General features: G+C 45.8%; 1 protein-coding gene across 2 annotated transcripts in view; it reads left to right on the forward strand.

Moving 5' to 3' along the window:
• The window catches only part of RGS6 (regulator of G protein signaling 6), a 505,053-nt gene that overhangs the window by 447,364 nt on the left and 32,614 nt on the right, over window positions 1-25,075 (forward strand). For both annotated transcript variants that reach the window (XM_084632586.1, XM_084632587.1), the window contains exon 16: window positions 15,891-15,980. In XM_084632586.1, coding sequence (XP_084488712.1) covers window positions 15,891-15,980 — 90 coding nt within the window. The remainder of the gene's footprint in view (window positions 1-15,890; window positions 15,981-25,075) is intronic.

Raw genomic sequence — 25,075 nt, forward strand, 5'->3', positions numbered from 1 at the left:
AAGCCATCCCACCTAGCTCTGTTCTGGAAGCTTCTACCAGGACCCGGTCAGAGGTGATGGACCCGGACACCAGGCCAATGTCTGCAACAGCAGTAGTGGATCCAATCCCAGAGACCCAGACAGAGCCAGAATTGAAACCGGCAGAACAACTAGCACCAGACCCATTGCCAGCACTGAATCCAGTACTTGCAACCCCAACACCAGAGGGCCCCACCAAAACTGAACCAGCAGCAGCCGATAACCCTACACAAGAGGTTCAGCCGGAGCCTGAACCCCAACATAGTGCACCAGCAGAGAGCGGTTCACAGTCAACAGAAACAGCTCCATTCCCTACATCTCTTCCAGAGGTATCAAGCCTAGGTCCACAATCCAATGAGGAACTGATGTCTCCAGCATCAAGGGAACAGTTCCAGACCAAACAGGAAGCAGATGAAAGCCTCTAGAGAGCTTGGACGGCGGCCCGGAGCAACCCACCGCCTCTCAGCTCTTCTAATTGATCCAGAGAATTAAAGGTTTGTCAGTTTACAGCCCAGGGAAGAGATGGCGCTGAGTGGCCTGAAGCTGTCACCTATGAAGGGAAAAGTGCTGGTGGCGTGGAAGAGGTGAACCTCTCCATGACCCTTGGATGTATGCAGCGACAGCAGATCAAGGAGCTGTGCAGTAGCTATGCGCCAATGTTCTCAGCCAGCCCAGGACAGACTGAATGGGCATACCACTCCATTGACACAGGTAATGCTCACCCAATTAAAGTCCAACCTTACCGGGTGTCTCCTCAAGCTAAAACTGCTATAGAATGGGAGATCCAGAATATGCTACAGATAGGGGTAATCCGCCCCTCTGGCAGTGCATGGGCATCTCCAGTGGTTCTAGTTCCCAAACCAGATGGGGAGATACGTTTTTGCATGGACTACTGTAAGCTAAATGCTGTAACTCGCCCAGACAACTATCCAATGCCACGCACAGATGAACTATTAGAGAAACTGGGACGGGCCCAGTTCATCTCTACCTTGGTCTTAACCAAGGGGTACTGGCAGGTACCGCTAGATGAATCCGCCAAGGAAAGATCAGCCTTCACCACACATGTCGGGCTGTATGAATTTAATGTGCTCCCTTTCAGGCTGCAGAATGCACCCGACAGTTTCCAAAGACTTGTAGATGGTCTCCTAGCGGGATTAGAAGAATATGCAGTCACCTACCTTGACGATGTGGCCATATTTTTGGATTCCTGGGCATAACACCTGGAACATCTACAAAAAGTCTTTGAGCACAGAAGGGAGGCAGAACTAACTGTTAAGGCTAAGAAGTGTCAAATAGGCCTAAACAGAGTGACTTACCTTGGACACCAGGTGGGTCAAGGAACTATCAACCCCCTACAGGCCAAAGTGGATGCTATCCAAAAGTGGCCTGTCCCAAAGTCAAAGAAACAGGTCCAATCCTTCTTAGGCTTGGCCAGTTATTACAGGCGATTTGTACCGCAATACAGCCAAATCGCCGCCCCACTGACAGACCTAACCAAAAAGAAACAGCCAAATGCCATTCAGTGGACCGAAGAGTGTCAGAAGGCCTTTAACCAGCTTAAAGCGACACTCATGTCTGACCGTGTGCTAAGGGCCCCAGACTTTGACAAACCGTTCCTAGTAACCACAGATGCATCCGAGCATGGTGTGGGAGCAGTTTTAATGCAGGAAGGACCGGATCAAGAATTCCACCCTGTCGTGTTTTTCAGCAAGAAGCTGTCTGAGAGGGAAAGCAACTGGTCAGTCAGTGAAAAAGAATGTTATGCCATTGTCTACGCTCTGGAAAAGCTACGCCCATATGTTTGGGGACGGCGTTTCCACCTGCAAACCGACCATGCTGCGCTACCGTGGCTTCATACCGCCTCAGGAAATAACAAAAAACGTATTCAGTGGAGTTTAGCTCTCCAAGATTTTGATTTCGACATCCAACACATCTCAGGAGCTTCTAACAAAGTGGCTGATGCACTCTCCTGTGAAAGTTTCCCAGAACCAACTGGTTAAAATCGTCCTTGAGATGTGGAAAATATTGTTAGTCTTTATATACTTGGTAGTATATTTAGAGGTGCATGTGTCTTATTAACTCTATTTTCTCCTAGAGCTCCAGGAAGAAATAACAGCCAGCATTTCACCCTATCTGTGATTTCAGGGGCATGTCATCAATATAAAGGGAAGGGTAAACAGGGTGTTTTTCTTTTAGGGTATAGTAAGGTTAGATCCTTCCTCCTGCTACATATTTCATGCATACTCTGAACTACATCTGCTACCAGCTCCTTCTGCTTCTGGTGCTGATGTGGCAATTCCTCCTACCTAATCTGAATCAAGTTTCAGTGCAGTTCTCAGTACTCGTTTAGACTCGATGGTGATCAGATAAGAGTGCTTATTAAGAACATTAAGTTCAGCAATGACACAGAAAAGGTTTAAATGTTGTAACTGACTCTCTTCCAGGGTTTGTTCTGTTCTTTTATTGCACAGAGCTTGCTGATGATCCCTGGGTCTGTGTTTGTGCTGTTGTGCTACAAGGATCCTGTAAGCCAGGGCAGGATTCCAGAGGACAAGCTGGAGGAATGTAATATGAAGCCTGTGGAACTTAAGTGGTGCACAGGCCTTGTGTAGATCCTCTGTTAATGGGGCAATTTTTTTATTCTAAAAGAATGTTTTATACTCCAAATGTGATAGAAACTGTACCTTAAAACATACAGGGTGTAGAGAATCTCAAGATGTGTCTTCGTCCATCCAAACAGCTACAGACAAGCATTAGCTTCTGCTTACTCCTAAATATATACCAGAATGTGGGGCACTCTCTATTAGCAAGGTAGAATCTGGGGCATATTGGAATGCCATCTGAGTTGGAAGGTTGCAAGAACATTATACTTGAGCCCAGAGCCTGCAAGACCTAAAAAGCTTGGACTTTGTGAAGATTTTGCACCAGGCAGGGAGCACATGAAATTTTGGATGGATGTAAAAAAACAACATCCCCACTTTTCAACCAGAGAAACTGCCCTTCTCTTGTACACACAATTCAGAGAAAATAGCTAAGATTTTCCACTAGAAAGGACGCTTTGAATGAAGAAAATGCTTGCTGAGCTCTATCAGGTACCCAGCCTAGAAGAGTGCATTATAAAATTATTTTTTAAATCACTCAGCCGTTTCCAACATTCTCGTCTGGTATTCCCAAGGTCCTGGTTGGCTGGTCGGCTGCCACCCTCTGCCCTAGTCAGGGTCATTGTACTTTGATTGCTTGGGGGAGGGAGAGACTTAAGATCTTGTTGCAACACATTGATTTGAAGCAGGTGCAACTTTGAGACAGCTTCTGCTATCTCATCCACCTCCCACATTCCCATCTGGATTTCCAACTTTGATATTTTTTTTCTTTCCTTTCTTGTCAAGAAAATTTACAAAGCTTGTCCTTCATCTCTTTCCAAAGATGTGGCATGTGAAGGGAAAACAGCAGAGGGGTGCTGCGTCTTATCAGGGTTTACTTCCCCACACTTCAGCTGTCAGCCGTAGCTGGGGTGTGATTTCCTTTTGGTCTCTCATAACTATGGTAAAGAAAAGTTCCCTAATTTACTACCTAATTGGTCCTTTGTTTTCTAATCCACAGAAGTGTCAACATTTTCCTTTTTAAAATTTACTATTTATTTTCACATTTACAGTGTAACATATGTTGCAACAGCAACTGAGCAATTATTTGCAAAATGTAACAGACATGATGTAAAGCTATGCACAGAGAATATGGAATGGCTGTACACCTCCTGCACTGTATAGTGTTCTTCAGACTTGAGAAGAGACAGAATTCACATGTTGTAAACAAAAAAGGGATACTTTATCCAGAATGCTGGATATACACAGACCTGTAGCTCTCAGCTGCTCAAATTCAGAGACTGGGGAGCAAAGACTGTTGTCTGGAGATACCGTACAGTCTCAGAGAGTAGAAGCAAGTGACCTGCACTACCTCTGGGATCTTTTAGGAGAAAGAGTTAACCTACAGCAGGGCTGTTCTGATCACACTCACTAGACCACAGGTGAGAGTGAACAAATGATACCTGTAGATCTAATCAGCATGAATACTTTACCTTAGTTCCTTTGCTAGAGGATGATAATTAACTATATGTATCATTCATTCTTAGGTATGATCATGTCACTCTATCGAGTAATGGAGTCATATACCCTGAAAAATCTAACCGTAAAACAGATTGTTGTGAGCATATCCCCTCAATGCTCCATTCTCCACACGTCAAGGTCTTTGTCCTGATACTCAAATTCCTGCATGAAATTGGCTCAAGGTACATGAGAGATCATCTCTGCATCCACAACCATAGCCTCCTGCAGCGGCTGCGTTCCATAGGAATGATGGAGCTGCCAACCCCAGGGAGACAGAATTTTCAGAGAGGTTCCCATGTAACTCAATACAGCTCACTACCCAAAGAGAGGAGAATGACCACAAAGACCTTACTGCCTTCAGAACAAAATGCAAAACTCTCTTCTTTTTTACTTCACTTTCCACAATTAGCTCTTCACATCCACAGGCACAAAAATACACCCAGGCTAACTGTTCATGTTTACTCCTACAGGTGGAGAAAGGGGGAGAGATTGTTTTGTGACTGTTTTAACACATGTGAGACACTGGTATTACTGTGACATGGGGCTTCATAAGTAGATAAATATGTGAGACTCCTGATATTAGGTGCACAGACCCAAACTAAGCCATCCTTGGGAGGGGAGATCAGCTTTGCTTGATATCAGATGCACAAAGCAAACCTCTATTTTCTCCATATTCCAGATTAAGAATATGTCCACACTGAAAAAAAAATGCATTCTGAACTCAAATTAACTAACTCGGGTTAATGCATCTTTTATCTCAGATTAGCAGTTTGAGTGAAAGCCTATAAAGGAGCCTGGGGTTGAACACAAGCTGCTAACCTGAGTTAAAAGTCTCATTGCCCATGTCCTCACTGCTATTTTAACCCAAGCTTGCTAATGCAGGTCAGCTAACCTGAGCCGAGTATACCTTTTTTTGCAGTGTAGGCATACCCTAAGTGATTAGCTAAAGCAACATGAGCCACTACAATTCCAGCTGTGTCATCTAGCCAGGTCTCAGTAATGCATAGTAATTATTAAACAATCAGAGGATAACAGGGTGCTAAGGAATAGCCAACATGGATTTGTCAAGAAGAAATCATGCCAAACCAACCTAACTACCTTCTTACTTAGGGTTAGTGGCCTATTGGATGGGGGGAAGCAGTAAAGGTGGTATATCTGAATTTTAGTAAGCATTTTGACACAGTCCCACATGAGTTACAACAGAAATTCTTTCCGAGGTGTCTGGCAGGGGGTCTTGATGACATGCTCCATGTTCAACTGATCACCATATTTGGGGTGGAGAACGAATGGTCTCCCAGGTCAGATCGGCAGAGACCCTGGTGGGGGTTTCACCTTCCTCTGCAGTGAGGGACATGGGGCACTTGCTGGTTTAAACTAGAGTTGAATGGTGGATTCTCTGTAACTTGAAGTTTTTAAATCATGATTTGAGGACTTCAGTAACTCAGCCTGAGATTATGGGTCTATTACAAGAGTGGCCTGCAATGTGCAGGAGGTCAGACTATATTAGTACGATGGTCCCTCCTGGCCTTAAAGTCTATGAATCTGAGAGACATTCTGATAAGCAAACTAGGGAAATGTGGTCTAGATAAAACTACTATAAGGTGTGTGTACAACTGGTTGAAAGATTCTTTCAAAAAGTAATTATCAATGGTTTGTTGTCAGACTGGGAGGATGTATCTACTGGGCACAGGTGCTGGAACTAAGGGTGCTGCTGCAGCCCCTGGCTTGAAGTGGTTTCCATCATATACAGGGCTTACAGTCTGGTTCAGTGGCTCTCAGCAACCCCACTATAAAAGTTGTTCCAGCCCCCCTGCTAATGGGGTCCAGTGGGGATCTATTTTGGGTCAGATACTAGTCAATATTTTCATTAATAACTTGGATGGTGGAATAGAAAGTACCTTAATAAAATTTGCAGATGACACGAAGCTGGGAGGCGTTACAGGCACTTTTGAGGACAGGGTTAGAATTCAGAATGACCTTAATAAATTTGAGTATTTGTCTGAAATGAACAAGGTGAAATTCAGTAAAGACACATGCACAGTACTACACTTAGGGTATGTCTACACTACAGAATAAGGTCGAATTTATAGAAGTCGGTTTTTTAGAAATCGGTTTTATATATTCGAGTGTGTGTGTCCCCACAGAAAATGCTCTAAGTGCATTAAGTGCATTAACTCGGCGGAGTGCTTCCACAGTACCAAGGCTAGAGTCAACTTCCGGAGCGTTGCACTGTGGATAGCTATCCCACAGTTCCCACAGTCTCCGCTGCCCATTGGAATTCTGGGTTGAGATCCCAATGCCTGATGGGGCTAAAACATTGTCGCAGGTGGTTCTGGGTACATATCGTCAGGCCCCCCTTCCCTCCCTCCCTCCGTGAAAGCAAGGGCAGACAATCGTTTTGCGCCTTTTTTCCTGAGTTACCTGTGCAGACGCCATACCACGGCAAGCATGGAGCCCGCTCAGGTAACCGTCACCGTATGTCTCCTGGGTGCTGGCAGACGCGGTACGGCATTGCTACACAGTAGCAGCAACCCATTGCCTTCTGGCAGCAGACGTTGCAAGACGACTGGTAGCCGTCCTCGTCATGTCTGAGGTGCTCCTGGGAGCGCCTGGGCAGACATGGGCGCAGGGACTAAATTTGGAGTGACTTGACCAGGTCATTCTCTTTAGTCCTGCAGTCAGTTCTATTGAACCGTCTTATGGTGAGCAGGCAGGCAATACGGATTGCTAGCAGTCGTACTGTACCATCTTCTGCCGGTCAGGCAAGACATGAGGATGGCTAGCAGTCGTATTGTACCATCTTCTGCCGAGCTGCCATGAGATGTGGATGGTATGCAGTCCTTCTGCACCATCTGCTGCCAGCCAAAGATGTAAAAGATAGATGGAGTGGATCAAAACAAGAAATAGACCAGATATGTTTTGTACTCATTTGCCTCCTCCCCCGTCTAGGGAACTCATTCCTTTAGGTCACACTGCAGTCACTCACAGAGAAGGTGCAGCGAGGTAAATCTAGCCATGTATCAATCAGAGGCCAGGCTAACCTCCTTGTTCCAATAAGAACAATAACTTAGGTGCACCATTTCTTATTGGAACCCTCCGTGAAGTCCTGCCTGAAATACTCCTTGATATAAAGCCACCCCCTTTGTTGATTTTAGCTCCCTGAAGCCAACCCCGTGTCGTCAGTCGCCCCTCCCTCCGTCAGAGCAACGGCAGACAATCGTTCCGCGCCTTTTTTCTGTGCGAACGCCATACCAAGGCAAGTATGGAGGCCACTCAGCTCACTTTGGCAATTAGGAGCACATTAAACACCACACGCATTATCCAGCAGTATATGCAGCACCAGACCTGGCAAAGCGATACTGGGCGAGGAGGCGACATCAGCACGGTCATGTGAGTGATCAGGACATGGACACAGATTTCTCTGAAAGCATGGGCCCTGCCAATGCATGCATCATGGTGCTAATGGGGCAGGTTCATGCTGTGGAACGCCGATTCTGGGCTCGGGAAACAAGCACAGACTGGTGGGACCGCATAGTGTTGCAGGTCTGGGACGATTCCCAGTGGCTGCGAAACTTTCGCATGCGCAAGGGCACTTTCATGGAACTTTGTGACTTGCTTTCCCCTGCCCTGAGGCGCTTGAATACCAAGATGAGAGCAGCCCTCACAGTTGAGAAGCAAGTGGCGATAGCCCTGTGGAAGCTTGCAACGCCAGCCAGCTACCGGTCAGTTGGGAATCAATTTGGAGTGGGCAAATCTACTGTTGGGGCTGCTGTGATGCAAGTAGCCCACACAATCAAAGATCTGCTCATATCAAGGGTAGTGACCCTGGGAAATGTGCAGGTCATAGTGGATGGCTTTGCTGCAATGGGATTCCCTAACTGTGGTGGGGCCATAGACGGAACCCATATCCCTATCTTGGCACCGGAGCACCAAACTGCCGAGTACATAAACTGCAAGGGGTACTTTTCAGTAGTGCTGCAAGCTCTGGTGGATCACAAGGGACATTTTACCAACATCAACGTGGGATGGCCGGGAAAGGTACATGACGCTCGCATCTTCAGGAACTCTGGTCTGTTTCAAAAGCTGCAGGAAGGGACTTTATTCCCAGACCAGAAAATAACTGTTGGGGACGTTGAAATGCCTATATGTATCCTTGGGGACCCAGCCTACCCCTTAATGCCATGGTTCATGAAGCCGTACACAGGCAGCCTGGACAGTAGTCAGGAGACGTTCAACTACAGGCTGAGCAAGTGCAGAATGGTGGTAGAATGTGCATTTGGACGTTTAAAGGCGCGCTGGTGCAGTTTACTGACTCGCTTAGACCTCAGTGAAACCAATATTCCCACTGTTATTACTGCTTGCTGTGTGCTCCACAATATCTGTGAGAGTAAGGGGGAGACGTTTATGGCGGGGTGGGAGGTTGAGGCAAATCGCCTGGCTGCTGGTTACATGCAGCCAGACACCAGGGTGGTTAGAAGAGCACAGGAGGGTGTGGTACGCATCAGAGAAGCTTTGAAAACCAGTTTCATGACTGGCCAGGCTACGGTGTGAAAGTTCTGTTTGTTTCTCCTTGATGAAACCCCCCGCCCCTTGGTTCACTCTACTTCCCTGTAAGCTAACCACCCTCCCCTCCTCCCTTCAATCACCGCTTGCAGAGGCAATAAAGTCATTGTTGCTTCACATTCATGCATTCTTTATTCATTCATCACACAAATAGTGGGATGACTACCAAGGTAGCCCAGGAGGGGTGGTGGAGGAGGGAAGGAAAATGCCACACAGCACTTTAAAAGTTTACAACTTTAAAATTTATTGAATGACAGCCTTCTTTTTTTTGGGAAATCCTCTGTGGCGGAGTGGCTGGTTGGCCGGTGGCCCCCCCACCGCGTTCTTGGGCGTCTGGATGTGGAGGTTATGGAACTTGGGGAGGAGGGCGGTTGGTTACACAGGGGCTGTAGTGGCAGTCTGTGCTCCAGCTGCCTTTGCTGCAGCTCAACCATACACTGGAGCATACTGATTTGGTCCTCCAGCAGCCTCAGCATTGAATCCTGCCTCCTCTCATCATGCTGCCGCCACATTTGAGCTTCAGCCCTGTCTTCAGCCCGCCACTTACTCTCTTCAGCCCGCCACCTCTCCTCCCGGTCATTTTGTGCTTTCCTGCACTCTGACATTATTTGCCTCCACGCATTCGTCTGTGCTCTGTCAGTGTGGGAGGACAGCATGAGCTCAGAGAACATTTCATCTCGAGTGCGTTTTTTTTTCTTTCTAAGCTTCACTAGCCTCTGGGAAGGAGAAGATCCTGTGATCATTGAAACACATGCAGCTGGTGGAGAAAAAAAAAGGGACAGCGGTATTTAAAAAAACACATTTTATAAAACAATGGCTACACTCTTTCAGGGTAAACCTTGCTGTTAACATTACATACATAGCACATGTGCTTTCATTACAAGGTCGCATTTTGCCTCCCCCCACCGCGTGGCTATCCCCTCAACCCTCCTCCCTCCCTGTGGCTAACAGCGGGGAACATTTCTGTTTAGCCACAGGCAAACAGCCCAGCAGGAACGGGCACCTCTGAGTGTCCCCTGAAGAAAAGCACTCTATTTCAACCAGGTGACCATGAATTATATCTCACTCTCCTGAGGATAACACAGAGAGATAAAGAATGGATGTTGTTTGAATGCCAGCAAACATACACTGCAATGCTTTGTTGTACAATGATTCCCGAGTACGTGTTACTGGCCTGGAGTGGTAAAGTGTCCTACCATGAAGGACGCAATAAGGCTGCCCTCCCCAGAAACCTTTTGCAAAGGCTTTGGGAGTACATCCAGGAGAGCCGCGAATGCCAGGGCAAAGTAATCCTTTCACATGCTTGCTTTTAAACCATGTATAGTATTTTGAAAGGTACACTCACCGGAGGTCCCTTCTCCACCTGCTGGGTCCAGGAGGCAGCCTTGGGTGGGTTCGGGGGGTACTGGCTCCAGGTCCAGGGTGAGAAACAGTTCCTGACTGTCGGGAAAACCGGTTTCTCCGCTTGCTTGCTGTGAGCTATCTACAACCTCCTCCTCCTCCTCATCATCTTCTTCGTCCCCAAAACCTGCTTCCGTATTGCCTCCATCTCCATTGAAGGAGTCAAACAACATGGCTGGGGTAGTGGTGGCTGAACCCCCTAAAATGGCATGCAGCTCATCATAGAAGCGGCATGTTTGGGGCTCTGACCCGGAGCGGCCGTTCACCTCTCTGGTTTTCTGGTAGGCTTGCCTCAGCTCCTTCAGTTTCACGCGGCACTGCTTCGGGTCCCTGTTATGGCCTCTGTCCTTCATGCCCTGGGAGATTTTGACAAAGATTTTGGCATTTCGAAAACTGGAACGGAGTTCTGATAGCACAGATTCCTCTCCCCATACAGCGATCAGATCCCGTACCTCCCATTCGGTCCATGCTGGAGCTCTTTTGCGATTCTGGGACTCCATCATGGTCACCTCTGCTGATGAGCTCTGCATGGTCACCTGCAGCTTGCCACGCTGGCCAAACAGGAAATGAGATTCAAAAGTTCGCGGTTCTTTTCCTGTCTACCTGGCCAGTGCATCTGAGTTGAGAGTGCTGTCCAGAGCGGTCACAATGGAGCACTCTGGGTTAGCTCCCGGAGGCCAATACCGTCGAATTGTGTCCACAGTACCCCAAATTCGAGCCGGCAAGGCCGATTTAAGCACTAATGCACTTGTCAGGGGTGGAGTAAGGAAATCGATTTTAAGAGCCCTTTAAGTCGAAATAAAGGACTTCATCGTGTGTACGGGTGCAGGTTTACATCGATTTAATGCTGCTAAATTCGACCTAAAGTCCTAGTGTAGACCAGGGCTTAAGAAGGAAAAATAAAGCACAAATACAAAATGGGAACTAACTGGCTAGGCGTTATTACTGCAGGAAAGGAGGGGTTATAGTGAATCACAAATTGACTATGAGTCAACTGTGATGCAACTGCAAAAAAGGCAAATAACATTCTGGGCTGTATTAACAGGAGTGTCATTTGTAAGACACGGGAGGTTATTGTTCTGCTCGACTCCAGGCCTGACCTGGAGTACTGTGTCCAATTCTGGGTGCCAGACTTTAAGAAAGATGTGAACAAATTGGAGGTAGTCCAGAGGAAAGCAATAGAAATGACAAAAGCTTTAGAAAACTTGACCTATATGGAAAGGTATAAAAAAAATAGGCAGGCGTAGTCCTGAGAAAGGAAGGTTGTTTGGGACCTGTTAAGTCTTCAGATAAGTTAAGGTCTGTCTTCAAGAGGACTGTGATTAACATTAAGTTCTGCATGTCCATTGAAGGTAGGACAAGAAGTAATGGGCTTAATATACAGCAAGGGAGACTCAGTTTAGATATTAGGAAAAACTTTCTAACTATAAACTATATATATAGGGACTGAAATAGGTTACCAAGGAAGTTGTGGATTCACAACATTAGAGGTTTTTATGAACAAGTTAAACAAGCATCTATCAGGGAAGGTTTAAGTATACTTGGTCCTGCGGGCATGGACTAGATGACCTACATTTCAATGCAATATCAGGCACCTCGTCCACTGTGATTGGATGGTGGCACTCTTATGTGACAGAAACAACATTAGACTGTGGTTTGGTGAGTTGAGCCTCTGAGAGAAGGCCCTAGACAGAGCCAATGGGATGGATAATAAGAGCCAGCCCCCTGGCCTGTTCTTGAAAAATGCTCTTTTCCGCTTACTCTAGAGTTGTAAAAGTAGGATGCTCCCTTCACTGATGTTTAAAAGTCATTTATGAGATTTATATTATAGGCTTATTTTTTAGACCATTACGTAGAAGGGTGTTGTCTTAAGGTTAGTGCACGGGACTGAGGTTTTGTTAGTTTCATTGTGATTGCTAACGCTGAGGGGCAGTACCTAAGGATTGCTAGGGGACTTGTTGCTATTCCTAAAATAAAATGTCTCTTCCTTCTTCTGAACAACAGTGCAAGGCAGAACATAACTTTTCCATGGCACTCCTTGAGTAAGACTAATGGGCAATTCCAGCAAACTGCCCAACCTTCTCCTGATGAAATAGGCTCTACTGTCCAGAGTTGCAACTGAGCCGTTGTGGATCGCATAAGTAGTGTGTTTGCTTTACATAGTCACTGTGCTGATTGCAGCTAACTCGTTGATTTGGGATACATGCTCTGTAAAATGCAATATTCTTCCAACGTTCCAACTGGAAAGCCCTGAATTTCCTGTCAGCAGCACCATGTAGATAAGTATGTCTTGGAATGTGCATGTCTGTAGAGGGCATTGCACTTTCGCATCCCTAAAAATGTCTGTAGAGAAAGATTATAGCCTCCCAACAGGTTATTCATCCTCTCAGCCACACAGTAAAGAAGAGAAACACATGCAGCTGCTCTGTAGGTTAGGAAATGGGATCACAGTAGGTAGTAATGATAGCCCAGAACAAGGAATGAATTAAAGTCATATGTACAATGGGACTCGCCTATTTGCCCTATATGAGAGTAGAGCAGCTAAATTCCCACAAACCCCACTGTCAATCTGTCTTTCCCCCAATATTTATTATTTGAATTTGCTTGTTTTTCTGTGTATTTCAGAAATTGTGAGGTGCTAGACACTATAATTACAAGTCATCTCAATGGGCTGCAGGTTCCCTAGATTCTAACATGACAGTTGTATCAACAATACATTGGTGACTATTAATGGAGGGTATCAAAGACCAGTATAGACTTAGCCAGTTATTAGAATCCACCATCCAGTGGCTGGATTTGTTGTGTATGCACATTATTGCAGCCACAATTCAAACTGGAACCTTTGTGGTCCATTCTCAGCAGCTCTTCAAGTGAGTCAGTGGGAGCTATGCTGAGCAGGTGTAAGCTGGAAGACACTCTGCAGCCCCTGCAAAACATAAACAGCTGGTTCAGATGTCCAGTGAATGTTTCAGAAAAGCTATGTTATTAAATGATCAGCATATCCGTCATGTCATCAGTCATGAGTTTAAGAAAACCCTTGAACACTTATAACTGAAGAACAATATTTTGCTTTTGGAAGCTATTTCCCATGCTCAACCACCTTTCCTCATTAATGTTCAAAGTTTAGGAATAATTATCAACAATTCCATAATGTCAGTGCCCTGCAGAGGAACAGTTGCAATATCATTGTTTGCTGGTTCTAAGGTGTGGAAACCCAGAGAGAATGTTCAGTAAAAATTACATGAATATATCTACATTAGAGCTTTGGGTGTGATTCTGCCTTGTCTTTCCTGGGAGGGACACAGTCAAGGTGTCAGCTCTCTGTTTCTTTAATCTCAAGATCTGATGAATCATTGTTTTGTTCTCCCAGCCTCAGCTGTAAAGTCCCTACTCTTTCTAACAAAGAACAAATACAGGCTGTTGTCTTGGCTTGGAGGAGGACAGTTTGCCCTTGTTACAGTACAGGTGCAACAGCTTTACTGTGAACTGACCTGGTTTGGTACATCTCTCTCTAACCTGCAAACATCTAGTGCCATCTGTCTGTATGTCTCTGCGGCTATGAGGACTGAAAATATTTTTACCCCAGGAGGATCATTTCCTTTTGACAGCAAGCCTCAGGATCTGAATGCAGGTTTCTCCATTATGTACTAGATCCCAGACATCAGCACTCACTAAAGGCACCACCTGAGGCAATGATTCTTGGAATATGGGATTGGGCCATGCAGAAATTGTCAGGTCCTCGGACAGTATAGGCCACTATGTTTTTTTCCCCCCATTAAGTGGCATCCAAACCCCTGCACCAATAATGTATTACAGCACATTTTTTGTGCTCAGGCCCCCCTGTAGCCTTCTCCAAGGCTAGAATATTCTTCATAACTATGCTAAAAAGTGATGAAATCTACACTTTCCTTCACCCACTCCTCAGAGGCCATAATCTCTACTGTGCTCCCAGCATGTCCTCAGAGGCAGGGAATCTCATCTCCGTGATAGGCCCAGTCCCTACACAGACACTGATCCTCTATGACACTCCAGACACACTTACTCTCTAGAGACCAGGAATGTCACCATCATCAATGCCTCCAAATATTCCCAACCTACAGAGGGAATTATCTCTACAATGCTCCTGGTCTGAGGACAGGGGAAAGCTTGTGTATGTTTTGACATAGTTTGATTTCTTGCCCATTGTGAAATACTCGTTGCTGGGCATGGAGTTAGTGATATAAGAGGAAATTAACTTGAGCCAGTCATCATCCAGCTGAATTTAATACAGTCGAGTCCTACAATCTTACTGAAATACTGTGAGAGTTAATAAATAATGTCACATGCACACAAGAAAAATATAAGGCTTTTAATGACCAAACTCATGACATATACTTTATTTTTTTCCCTCTAGTTGGCTATGAGTTTGGCTCTCTATGTTCAATGCTAAACAACTAGAGCAAATATTCCATGGCTGCTGGAAAGGGGAAGTCAAATCTCATGGCAGTATTGGTAGTGGGAAATAAAGCTACCCTCCCACTTTGCTTGTGTTTATGTCTTTTGAGATTCTCTTTCTTAAGGATGCAGTAGGACAGAAAGACTTTGGCTTTGCTGTAAACAGGCTTTTCTTCTGTAAAATCTTGTGCTATTCATTAGCTATAGAACATTGCAGCACTGGAGGATGATGGCATCAGAAAGTGAATAAGCAAAACTGACAAGTAAAGGTTTGCTCCAAGCCAGGTCACATCAGAGGGTAAAGATTATACTGTGTCTGAGTAAAAAGATTGCCAGCAATGCCTACCTTACAGAGAACACAGTAAAAACATTGAATAAGGTAATACTCAGACACACACATACAATTCCAGGATTGAGCAAAAGTATATGGATGCTGGAGCGTTGCTGGGTTGCAACCAACTCCTTCACTGGTTCTCCCTCTCTCCTAAAGGTTCATGTGCACTTAAATACTGAAGCTTTGGGGTCGGGGAAAAAGATTTCTTATGATATAAATATACACAATTTAACAGCATAAAAGAGGTTTCCACAGGCAAAGAACTAATAGGAATGTCCAGTGTTCCTGTTTTTCCTCTTGTGAATTAGATTCTCTTTTTTACTGCTATTCTCTGTCTTTACTCAATCAAGTATATTTAGGTTTGATTTTGTTGTGTTTGGCATGAGGGTTATTAAGAGTTCACAGGGGAAGTAGAAAAATAACTGAGTTTCTCAAGATACATTCAATTATGAATTAAAACTGAACAAGCAAGTTGATGATGTGGGGTAGGGGAGAAACAGCTGTCTGATTGCAGAGAAACTCCACCCACCAAAGCTCTGAAGCGGAGTATCAGATTGTAAGTATGACATCCTCAGAGTAAACTCTTAATGGTTGTTCGAACCTTGATGATAGGACATTAAGGGACAGATTCTTTCACGCTTATTCTCATGTAAGTAGTACAACACTCCTTCAGTAGTCTTTTTTATTTCAATAGCACTAGATGGCAGAATCTGGTCATAATATAGTAGTTTCTGAGAGCCTTGGGCTTTACAAAATCAACCCTTTTTTAGGCTGCAGATTAATACATGCAAGCTCTTTGGGGCAGGGACCATCTTTGGGTGGGGTGTACAGTGCCTAGCATAATAGAGTTCTCCAGGATGTGGGCTCCTGGGCACTGCCACAATACAAATGATAAATTATTATAATTAGGACTTTGCCCCCTCTTTCTAATTGTCTCTCTCTCTCTCTCTCTCCCTTTCATTGGACTGTTTTGAATCCCTCTGATTTCTGAATGGCATTTGGTAACAATTCTCAAATTTTCCTTTCCTACTGCCTTACAGGAGCACATTTACAAGCTGATGAAGAGTGACAGCTATGCACGTTTCCTCCGTTCTAACACGTACCAAGACTTATTGCTGGCGAAGAAGAAGGTATCTTTTGGGAAGGACATGCTTGCATCTCTTAGCACCTTTTGATTCTCACCTGCTGCTTGCTGCTAGTGTGAAAATGGGAATATTGTTTCATTTACTTTTTTTGTTTTTGAGAACATTTGTTTCCTTCACCTGAAGGCCTAGGGTATGGCATCCCTATATAGAGCTTTGGCAACCATGGCAGGGGAAAGGTAGAATGGCCAGCCAGTCAAAACACAGAATATGGAAAAATGCTCAGATTACACTGGTGTCTTCCAAACTCAATGCAGGCAATTAGAAGTCCACTGTCTCCTCTTCATGACAAAGATGATATCTTGTATCAAAATTAGACCCCATAAATGTGTTCATTTACTAGTCAGGGTAACAAGATTGGGGAGATGGTACAGTATCCTAGATGTAACCATGTGATCTTCCTTTGGGATGCCTTACCTGGGGACCTCCCTGTAATGTCTTACCCCCTCCTCCTTTTCCCAGCTCTTTGCTCCCCGAAAATGTTTGCTTTTTATTTTAAACAAGAAATAATTGTAACCCAGAGAGAAATCAAGAACTTCAGCCATGTTCTTCACCAAAGACCTGGGCCTCAGTTCTTTTCATCCCCTGGGTGTCAGCACGTCCACTGCCAGCAACATATTTTCTGCCAGGAATTCCCCACTCAGAGTAGCAAAGGATGGATTCTGTAGGATTAAGTCAGCTCTTATCCAGCCAGTTCTATTCAGGCACGGGGGGTTGGAAGGTAAGATACTTACCTCTGCATTTGTGGCTGTGTTTAAATGCTTTCTGTACCTCCGAGCTTGCTCCAGTACTCTGCAAGAGAGAGCGAGAATGTGTTTGTGTGCACACACCTACCTTTGTATGACCCACTTACAAAACACTAGATACAATTACTTCCAGCTACTGCAGCCTGAGCTTGTGGTTTTCCATCACCATACTCTCTGCTGTTTCTCCACTGCATTCTCAATGGGCTGTCAAATTACAATTTATTGGCACAACTCAATGAAATCCCATTGACTTTTTACATGCTCATTGTTATTATGGATCCTTAAAATGCATATCGTGACATAATGAGCCAAACTTTACTCTCCATTGTGCCTAGCATTCGCTTCAGTTGGATTGCAGTGGTGTGACTGAGGACATAAACTGGCCCTGTGTTTTAAAACCAGCTGGTTTTAGACGAGTACAGACCAGAAGAAGAAATACAAAGTCCTAGCTGACATTTGAAATTTTAGTTGCTCTTTAAACCTGGGTCAGAATTCAGAGGTTGAGGGAAAGAAAGAGGTGCAGTTAAAACTCTTGAACACCATGTGATGATGTAAAAGAAATTAAAAACCTTTGCTGTCTTATCCCTATGGAAGTCCCTGTATGTTCTCCCTCTCAAGTTCTCCCTTTCAAAACGTTAGGACCTGATGGTTCATGTGTTAATACAAAGGGAAGTTCTCCTCCCAGCTCCAGTTTTGAATGAAAGATTTCTTTGGAATCATTGTTTGCTGTCAGATCAAGTGCTAGACCTGTCAGCATGACTTTAACGATTCTCATGCCACCAGAGGAACAGATTTCAGTGTCATGCTAACACTGCAGTGGAAATAAGAATCTAGTTTATTTTAGAAAGAGCTGTGAGTACTCAAGTAAACATATCCAAGCAAAAAGAAAACAGTGGCAAAAATCATGTAGATGTGGCATTCACCAATTTAACATATGGTGGGGGGAAATTAAAGTTACTTCAGAAGCTGTAAAGCACATCTTACTTTGTTCAGTTAGTAGACGTACCCCTGATTGCACAAAGATGGTGACTGAAAGAAAATGAAGTTTCCATATGCTGACCTACCTGGTAGATCCTTAGTAGTTTTATAGCAGATTTGAGATAGTCCTTTAAGGCTTCTTGAGGCAGCCTGGAATGTGGACTGGGGGTAAAGGAAGAACAGTGGGATACCAGAGCCTTTCAATATTGAGGATTTCAGTTTAAATCCCAAGAGTAAAAATTTGGCTTTATTGAAGTCAGTGGGAGTTTTGCCATTGACTTCAATGGGGCCAGGATTTCACCCCAAAAGTTGGAATCCTTGTCGGGAATACCTCCCAAGTGTCCCTCATTTCAAGGGACAGCACTCATTTTAGTCCCAAACTGGCTCGCATTCCAAACCTGTGATGTGCCTTCGCTTTTCTTGTTCACTATTAATTATGGCAGAAATGCAGAATCATGGAACTGAGATTACAGAAAGTTATTTATACTGAGGAAGTGAATCCCACTGCATTTTAAGTTTCTTGTATGAATGTATTTTTGTGTCCCCCTCATTTTGGGTCATTGCCATACATTGCATCCCATATATGGGCCGTGTGGCAAAAGTACAGGATTGGGAATCATGAGATCTGTGTTTGTTCCCTGGCTTTTCCACTAATTTTCTTGTGTGACTTTGGGTAAGTCACTTAATCTCTCTATGCCTTATACTCCCCATTCTGTAAAATGCAGGTAATAATTCTGACCTGTGTAGCAGAGATGTTGTGAGTCTTAATTAACATCTGTAAAAATGTCTGGCATATTTTTAGATCCTCAGGTCCAAATCTCTATATTGTATGCACTGTGTAAGTGCAAAGTATCATTTTTCCACATCACAAAATAACTGCACATGTGAGAGTTTCTGATCCAGGGTCTGGAAGTGGAATGAGCAAGAGGGGCTTGTGGGCCAGGATTCAAATACATTGGCAGAGTTATGAGGAGGAGAGGGGAAAATGAATATACTTTACACAGACTCATGGATATACAGATGGTGGACATGGGCCATGTATAGGCTAGGAGTTCCTTATTCATTCATGATGGAGTTTTTCTTCTTTCCTACCGTTGTCATTGTTATATGTACCACAATATGATGGCCTAGAGCCTGCAAATCCATGGTATACTACTTGGAGTGCAAGACTTGGCTCCAGCAGGGGTTTGTTTGGAGGCTACATGTAGGAACAAGGAAGGTTAAGAGCTAGATGTAGGTCTCTGCATTGCACAGAAGTAGGTCACCCTTGCATGCCTGCCTGCCTCCTTACTCTGAAAAGGGCAGGGTGAAAAAGGGGAAGGATGTGGGCAGTGCATCCATGTATCTGAGGAGAAAAGGCCTTTAGCCTAGTAAGCATGCAGATGAGCAACTTAGCTATGTGTTTGTCTGTGGGCCTCACTCCTGCTTCTAAGTAGGACTCATTAAGTTGCTGTCAGCAGCTGTCTCACAGATGCAGGATTGGGTTCTGCTGCACTCCTTCGCCTACCCATTGCGTTTTACTTCTTGTGCATACGCACAACATGCCACACCTGTGCTGTGCAAGACCAAACATCAGTTTGCCCATATTTCTATTGATACATACATTATCACATTTTATAGTGGGCAATAACCACCATCCCTTCCCCTCAGGAGCCAAAAAATGGCCATGTCCTTGGATGACAGTGAGCTTTATGCAAGAGAAGAAATGCCTGTTACATTTAGGCCTTGAAAAACCTCCTCAGCCACTCACCGAGGGCAAATAGTGATTTTGACAGGGTGTGTTGGCTGAGGAGGGCTAGATATTCATTGGCTCCTGCTCTGAGGAGAAGGAAAAAAGCAGAGCAGCTCAAGCCCTGGTGCTCCTTCAACAGGAGGGGTCATTCTAAGAACCTAGATAAATAGGAGGGAGGGAGTGGAGGGGCCCTGAGACTGCTAGTCTCGTTCAGGAGATGGGGCAGTAAGGACAGTGGCTGATGCACTGACGTTCTTCTGACAGTGGAACGTTTGTGTAAAATGAACAGCAAGCAGCAAGAGCCATTCTCACCAAAAAGGAGGGGCAGGGGGGCCTTTGAGCCACCGTCTTCTAAGAGGAGGAGAGGGGAGGGTTGGAGAGGGCCCAGCTGCAGATGAGGGGCTGAGAGCTATCTGAGCCCCAGGAGGGGTAGAACAGTGGAGGAGCTCTGCAAATAGGTGGGAGTGGGATCTATCATCAGTTTACTGGGGAGGGAGAGCTGATGCACCAATGTAAATAAAATGTGCTTGGTTTAGGAGGGTAGGGCAGTTGTTTTTCTCCCGTAACAAGAACACATCGGGCCATATTCCATATTGCCCTGTGCTAGTGCGTGCAAAGTAGGTGTAAATTGCCACCCCTCTGATCTAGCAATGTTTTCCACTCATTCTGCGCTGGTATCAATGACTACGTGAGGTGCAGGGTAATTGATAACCTGACTTTTAGTCCACAGGTGAGTGAGTATCAAGGGAATTTTTCAAGCCTTGCTTATAATTATGCCTAGTAAAATATTGTTCCTTTTGAAATACATGAATCTCATGCTTCTGAAACACAAAAGCCTTGAGGAGAAATTAGTAACGGGTTCCAATATGAATGGTGGACCTACAGTGTAGAATACTGAGCTCTTAGAACTTGTTCATGCTCTCCTTCAGTCAATGGCAAAACTTCCATTGGTTCCACCACGAGCACAACTGGGACCTCAGTATACATATCAGAAAGAGAAGAGAACTCAAAAGTCATATTAGCATTCATGGGAGGAGTCTCCATTGCAAACAAGTTTTCTTTGAAAACCAGTCTCATGCTCTCTCACCTTCTCTGTCTCCTTATCGCGTCTGCCAAACTAACTTCAGCACCTTTCCATCCCCTTCTCAATCCCTTCAGAGGAAGTGTGACTGACTTCACTCTTAGCGATAGAGCTTTACTTGAGTGCCATAAGAATGCTAAGAGATTTCCTACTAATCATGTTGTTAATCATTTGTAGTTGGTTTTCTAATGTCTACACTGCCCTGTACTAACAGACTCTTTACTCAAAAGAACTAAAATCGGAACAGTTTGATAAATAATTAACCAATAGAAAAAAGACAGAGAGAGCTGCAGTAAATGGTTAGTGATACGGCCCATCATATTCTGGATTTTTTCTACACCTAATTGGGCTCAGCTGTTTTTAATAAAAGCTTTTTAAAATTTTAAAAAATCTGTATCCTACTGTTAGCTTGTACAGTAGCTATGTCTGTTTACTGTTGATGAGGGTAAGTTTTCTTTTTCCACGTTTGAGGACTGCTTGAACAAGCTTGTGTGTTTGTACGAGCATCGTTGTCATACTTCAACACATTTTGGTGCACTTCCTATGCTTTACCTGACATATTCAAACAACATACAGAGATCCTTACTCTTTATTTTTCTGAATTCTTACTACTTTATTTTTCAGTTTCCTTCCTCCACTTTGCAAGGCAGCCTCAAGCACCTTTGGTTTGAGCTGGACCGAGGCAGGCAAGCGGTTACCTCAATAACACATAGCCAGTCACACATTTTGTAGACAAGCAGGCAGGAAATGCTGGAGAGCAATACAGCCAGCACAAATGTGCGCTCCTGCTGAAACTGTGCATGTCAGCTGCTTGGCTTGCAGCCAGGTTTGAGTGCTTTTTATTTTAATAGAAAAATGTAACGCTTTGATCAACAACTTGATACTCTGGTGACTGGTGTTCTGTAGATACCGTAGACAGTTAGATTTAAACTCAGGGCTATTGCGTTAATACAGTTCACCGTAAGTGTGTCATATGTTGGAGCTGGGAGTGTTTGCAAGGCAGGTTTCAATATAGGACCTTAGCAGGGCTAAATTTTCAGATGGTAGTTCCCAGTGAACCCTTTCAGTATTAGAATAAAACTTATATGCTACAGCTTGTCAGTTGATACAAAATTTCAGTGCCCCAAACTGAACCCTTGTGGTCCATTTACACCACCCACTCCAGTTTCCCTACAATAGTGTTCCAGACATTCCTGATTCTTCAGTTGCAGAATTTGCCGGAGAATTGAACCTTTGCTACCAAAAGGAGCTCCAGAGTCTAACCTATCAAAAACAGCCACGTTTCTAGCTCTCCTGGTGGTGAGCAGCAGCAGCGATGCAGCAGTGCAGAAGTTCAGATCTGGACAGCTGGCCAGCAGCAGCTGCTGGCCATGGGCGTTCATGTTGTATGCAGTGCAGGAGGACTGGTTTTTTTAATCCTGCTCCCATCCCATCCCGCAATACCCACTTCCACTCCCACTCACTCCCACGTTGTTTCCTGAATTTTTACCATGCTTCTGCTATTAAGACAGTGGGCCCTACGGCATCTGTGGGATCCCAGTCCCACGTCAGGGCTCTAAAATTGTCCTAGCAATGGCTGGACATGTTGTTCTCAGGATGTCTCTCCACTAGCACCCACCCACTTTTCCTGCACCCCCAAGCAATGGGATGGGAACCCCCAACCCTCCCAACTCATCCGTGCGGAGGGAATGGAGTCCTCATGCACCTCCACAAGGGGCTGAGCAGCCCCTGCATCTCCTTTTCCCCACCCAAAGGGATTAGAAAACCCTAACCCTCCATGCATCGTCATGCAAAGGGGATGGGCCGCCCCGTCAGCCCCCATCGCCACCCTTACTTCTGCGCGGCTGCTGGTGGTTGTGCTGCCTTCATCGTAGAGCCCTGCAGCAGGACTGGGGCCCCACAGGCGCTGGGGGTGGGATAAAGATTCAAGAAACAATGCGGGAGCAGGTAGGAGTGGGGGTACTGAGGGGCAGTACAGGAGCAGGATTAAAAACAGAGCCCTCCCGTGCTGCCAACAACAGGAACAGCCCGGCCAGCAGCCGCCACTTTCCAACCAGCCGGCTCTGACGTTCTGTGCTGCTGCTGGTGGCGGCAACGCCACCTTTAAAGCTTGGTGGCCGGAGAGCAGCAGCTGCTGACTGGGATCCATACGCCTCCCCGAATACAGAAGTTAAACTATGCCTATGTTTGCTAGAATAATTGTATCGGGGACAACACTCTCCAGGGCTTGTGCATCGTATTGCATTGTGCTATCCCTTTTACAGACTCTCTTTTTTCTGTTTTCATAGGTATATATGACCCTATCTCAGATGGGGGTACGTGGTAGACTACTTTATTTGGAAAGGGGTACGCAGCCTAAAAAGTTTGAAAACCACTGGCCTAGACATTACATTTCATTGTCAAAATTGTGCCGTTAAAGCACTGGGTATTGCTGGGGATGAGGCAAAGCTGCATCACTTCAGTGGGAGGTCAAGAAGCAGGGATGTAGCCATGGGTGGGCCTGAGTGGGCTGGAGCCCACCCACTCAGCATCTAGGCCCACCCAAATCTGAGTAGGGGTGTAGAGCATCACATGGGCACCTGAAATCTAGGGCGGAGCTATGCGCCCGCCCTTCAGAAATCTACACTCCGGCAGCTCTGCCTTGCCATTTTCTGAGTTGCCCCATGCGCGTGCCCAGCTCGGCAGGTGAAGGCCTGTGTCTGGGGGCACCAAGGCTAGGAAGGGGGCGTGGTGTCGGGGGAGAAGCTGAGCTGGCACGGTCTGTCATTGCCTGTCCCCCCAGGGGTGAAAGGAACTTAAAGGACTTACCAGTACTCTGGAGTCCTGCTCTGGGGGAGCGTGGCCTCAACCGGAAGAGGCGGGGCCTTTAAATACCCAAGCCCTTTAATCAAGATTTAAAGGCTCCAGGGCTCTGGCTGTGGCTGGGACCCCTGGGGCCTTTAAATCACCCCTGGAGCTCCCAGCTGCCTCTGCAGCTGGGAGCCCCAGGGCTCAGGGGTGATTTAAAGGCCCCCCGCCGCTACCCCAGGGCTTCGGCAGCGGGACTCGGGGGGGTGCTTTAAAGAGCCCGAGGCTTCCCAAAGCAGCTGGAGACCCTGGCCATTTAAATCACCGTCAGAGCCCTGCCACCGCTACCCCAGGGCTCCGGCAGCAGGGCTTGGGCGGTGTTTTAAAGGGCCCGGGGCTCCCCACAGCAGCCAGAGCCGCAGGACCTTTGTAGCACCACTGGAGCCCAGACACTACTACCTCAGGGGCTCCGGCAGCACTTTAAAGGGTCTGGGGCTCCGGCCGCTGTGGGGTACTTGCTCTCGCCTGTATGCCGTACCGGACCGTACTGGCTTATTTTCACCTCTGCCTCCACCTGAAAGTCGGGGCCCACCCAAATTTCCACTCCTAGCTACACCACTGTCAAAAAGGGACAGTGCTTCTGAGAGGCCCAGTGCACAAAGGTACTGCACAGTCTACGTTGTCCTTTAGATTGATGCAGTGGTGCACTTGGCCTGATCTGTGTCAAAGGGCAGCTCCATGCCTCACTTTCTCCCTACCTCTCCCATGTGCCTCCCCTGGGGAGACATGCTTCCCTGTGAGTGCATGGAAGAAGGAGTTTCTGCCCTTCCCCGTGCACAGGGACTGCAATTGTGACTTAATCTTACACTGGCCACATATGAGTGAGTCTGGAGGCTACTTGTACTTTCCTCTCTTCCCTCCACTCACACACTGTGGTGTGAATGTTAAACAACCCCCACAGTGCCCAATCCACACAGGGTATAGATCTGTTATGGCCCCCAGCTATGGAGTCTGGTTCTTTAGCTCCACTAGTAAAGATCTGTGCTTTCAGCTCTCGATGTCCCTGGTTCAGTCCCCAGAGTTGGTGAAGATAGTGGCTGTCACACAGTGACCAAATTATGACAGGTTCAACAGAAGTCCAACTCACAAAGATCACCAGCACAACTGGCACTAGCTGGGCATCCTGGAAGGTGTTGCTCTTTGGATAGGTAGAAGGGTTGGGAGTAATTCACAGGCATGAAGAGTTTGCTTGAGAAGCAGACATTTATTACAATAAGACTAGGACCATCACTTACGATAACTTCTTAACTTCCTGGAGCAGGAGTCTTCTTTCTGCTCGTCCCAATCTTGATTTACCCTGGACCCCTTTGGGCGGGGTGAGTTTCTCTGACTCTCCAAGAGTTTACCCAATCAGAAGGAAGAGTCTGTTCATCTTCCCCACCCCTTACCTATCATTCCTTTATTTACTTTCCACGTCAGCTTTCCTGCCCCCACCAACTCTTGTACTGCGCAGAGAGGTGCTGCTGGTGTGCCATATAGAAGCCACAATGAACAGCTTCCCCAGTGGTCCAGTTTGGAATTACACCTGCCATTTTAACTTATATTTGGCCAAAACCCTCAATTTAACATTGTTTTATACATGGTTCTTGAATATGAATATCAGTATAACCTGCACAATGAACACTAGTATTGAAAGCATGGCCTCATTGTTCCTCTTCTCTCCCTACTGAAATGCTGTCCTTAGAATTAAAAATCACAG

Source organism: Lepidochelys olivacea (genome assembly GCF_965140295.1).
Source record: "Lepidochelys olivacea isolate rLepOli2 genome assembly, chromosome: 6".
Taxonomy (NCBI): domain Eukaryota; kingdom Metazoa; phylum Chordata; order Testudines; family Cheloniidae; genus Lepidochelys; species Lepidochelys olivacea.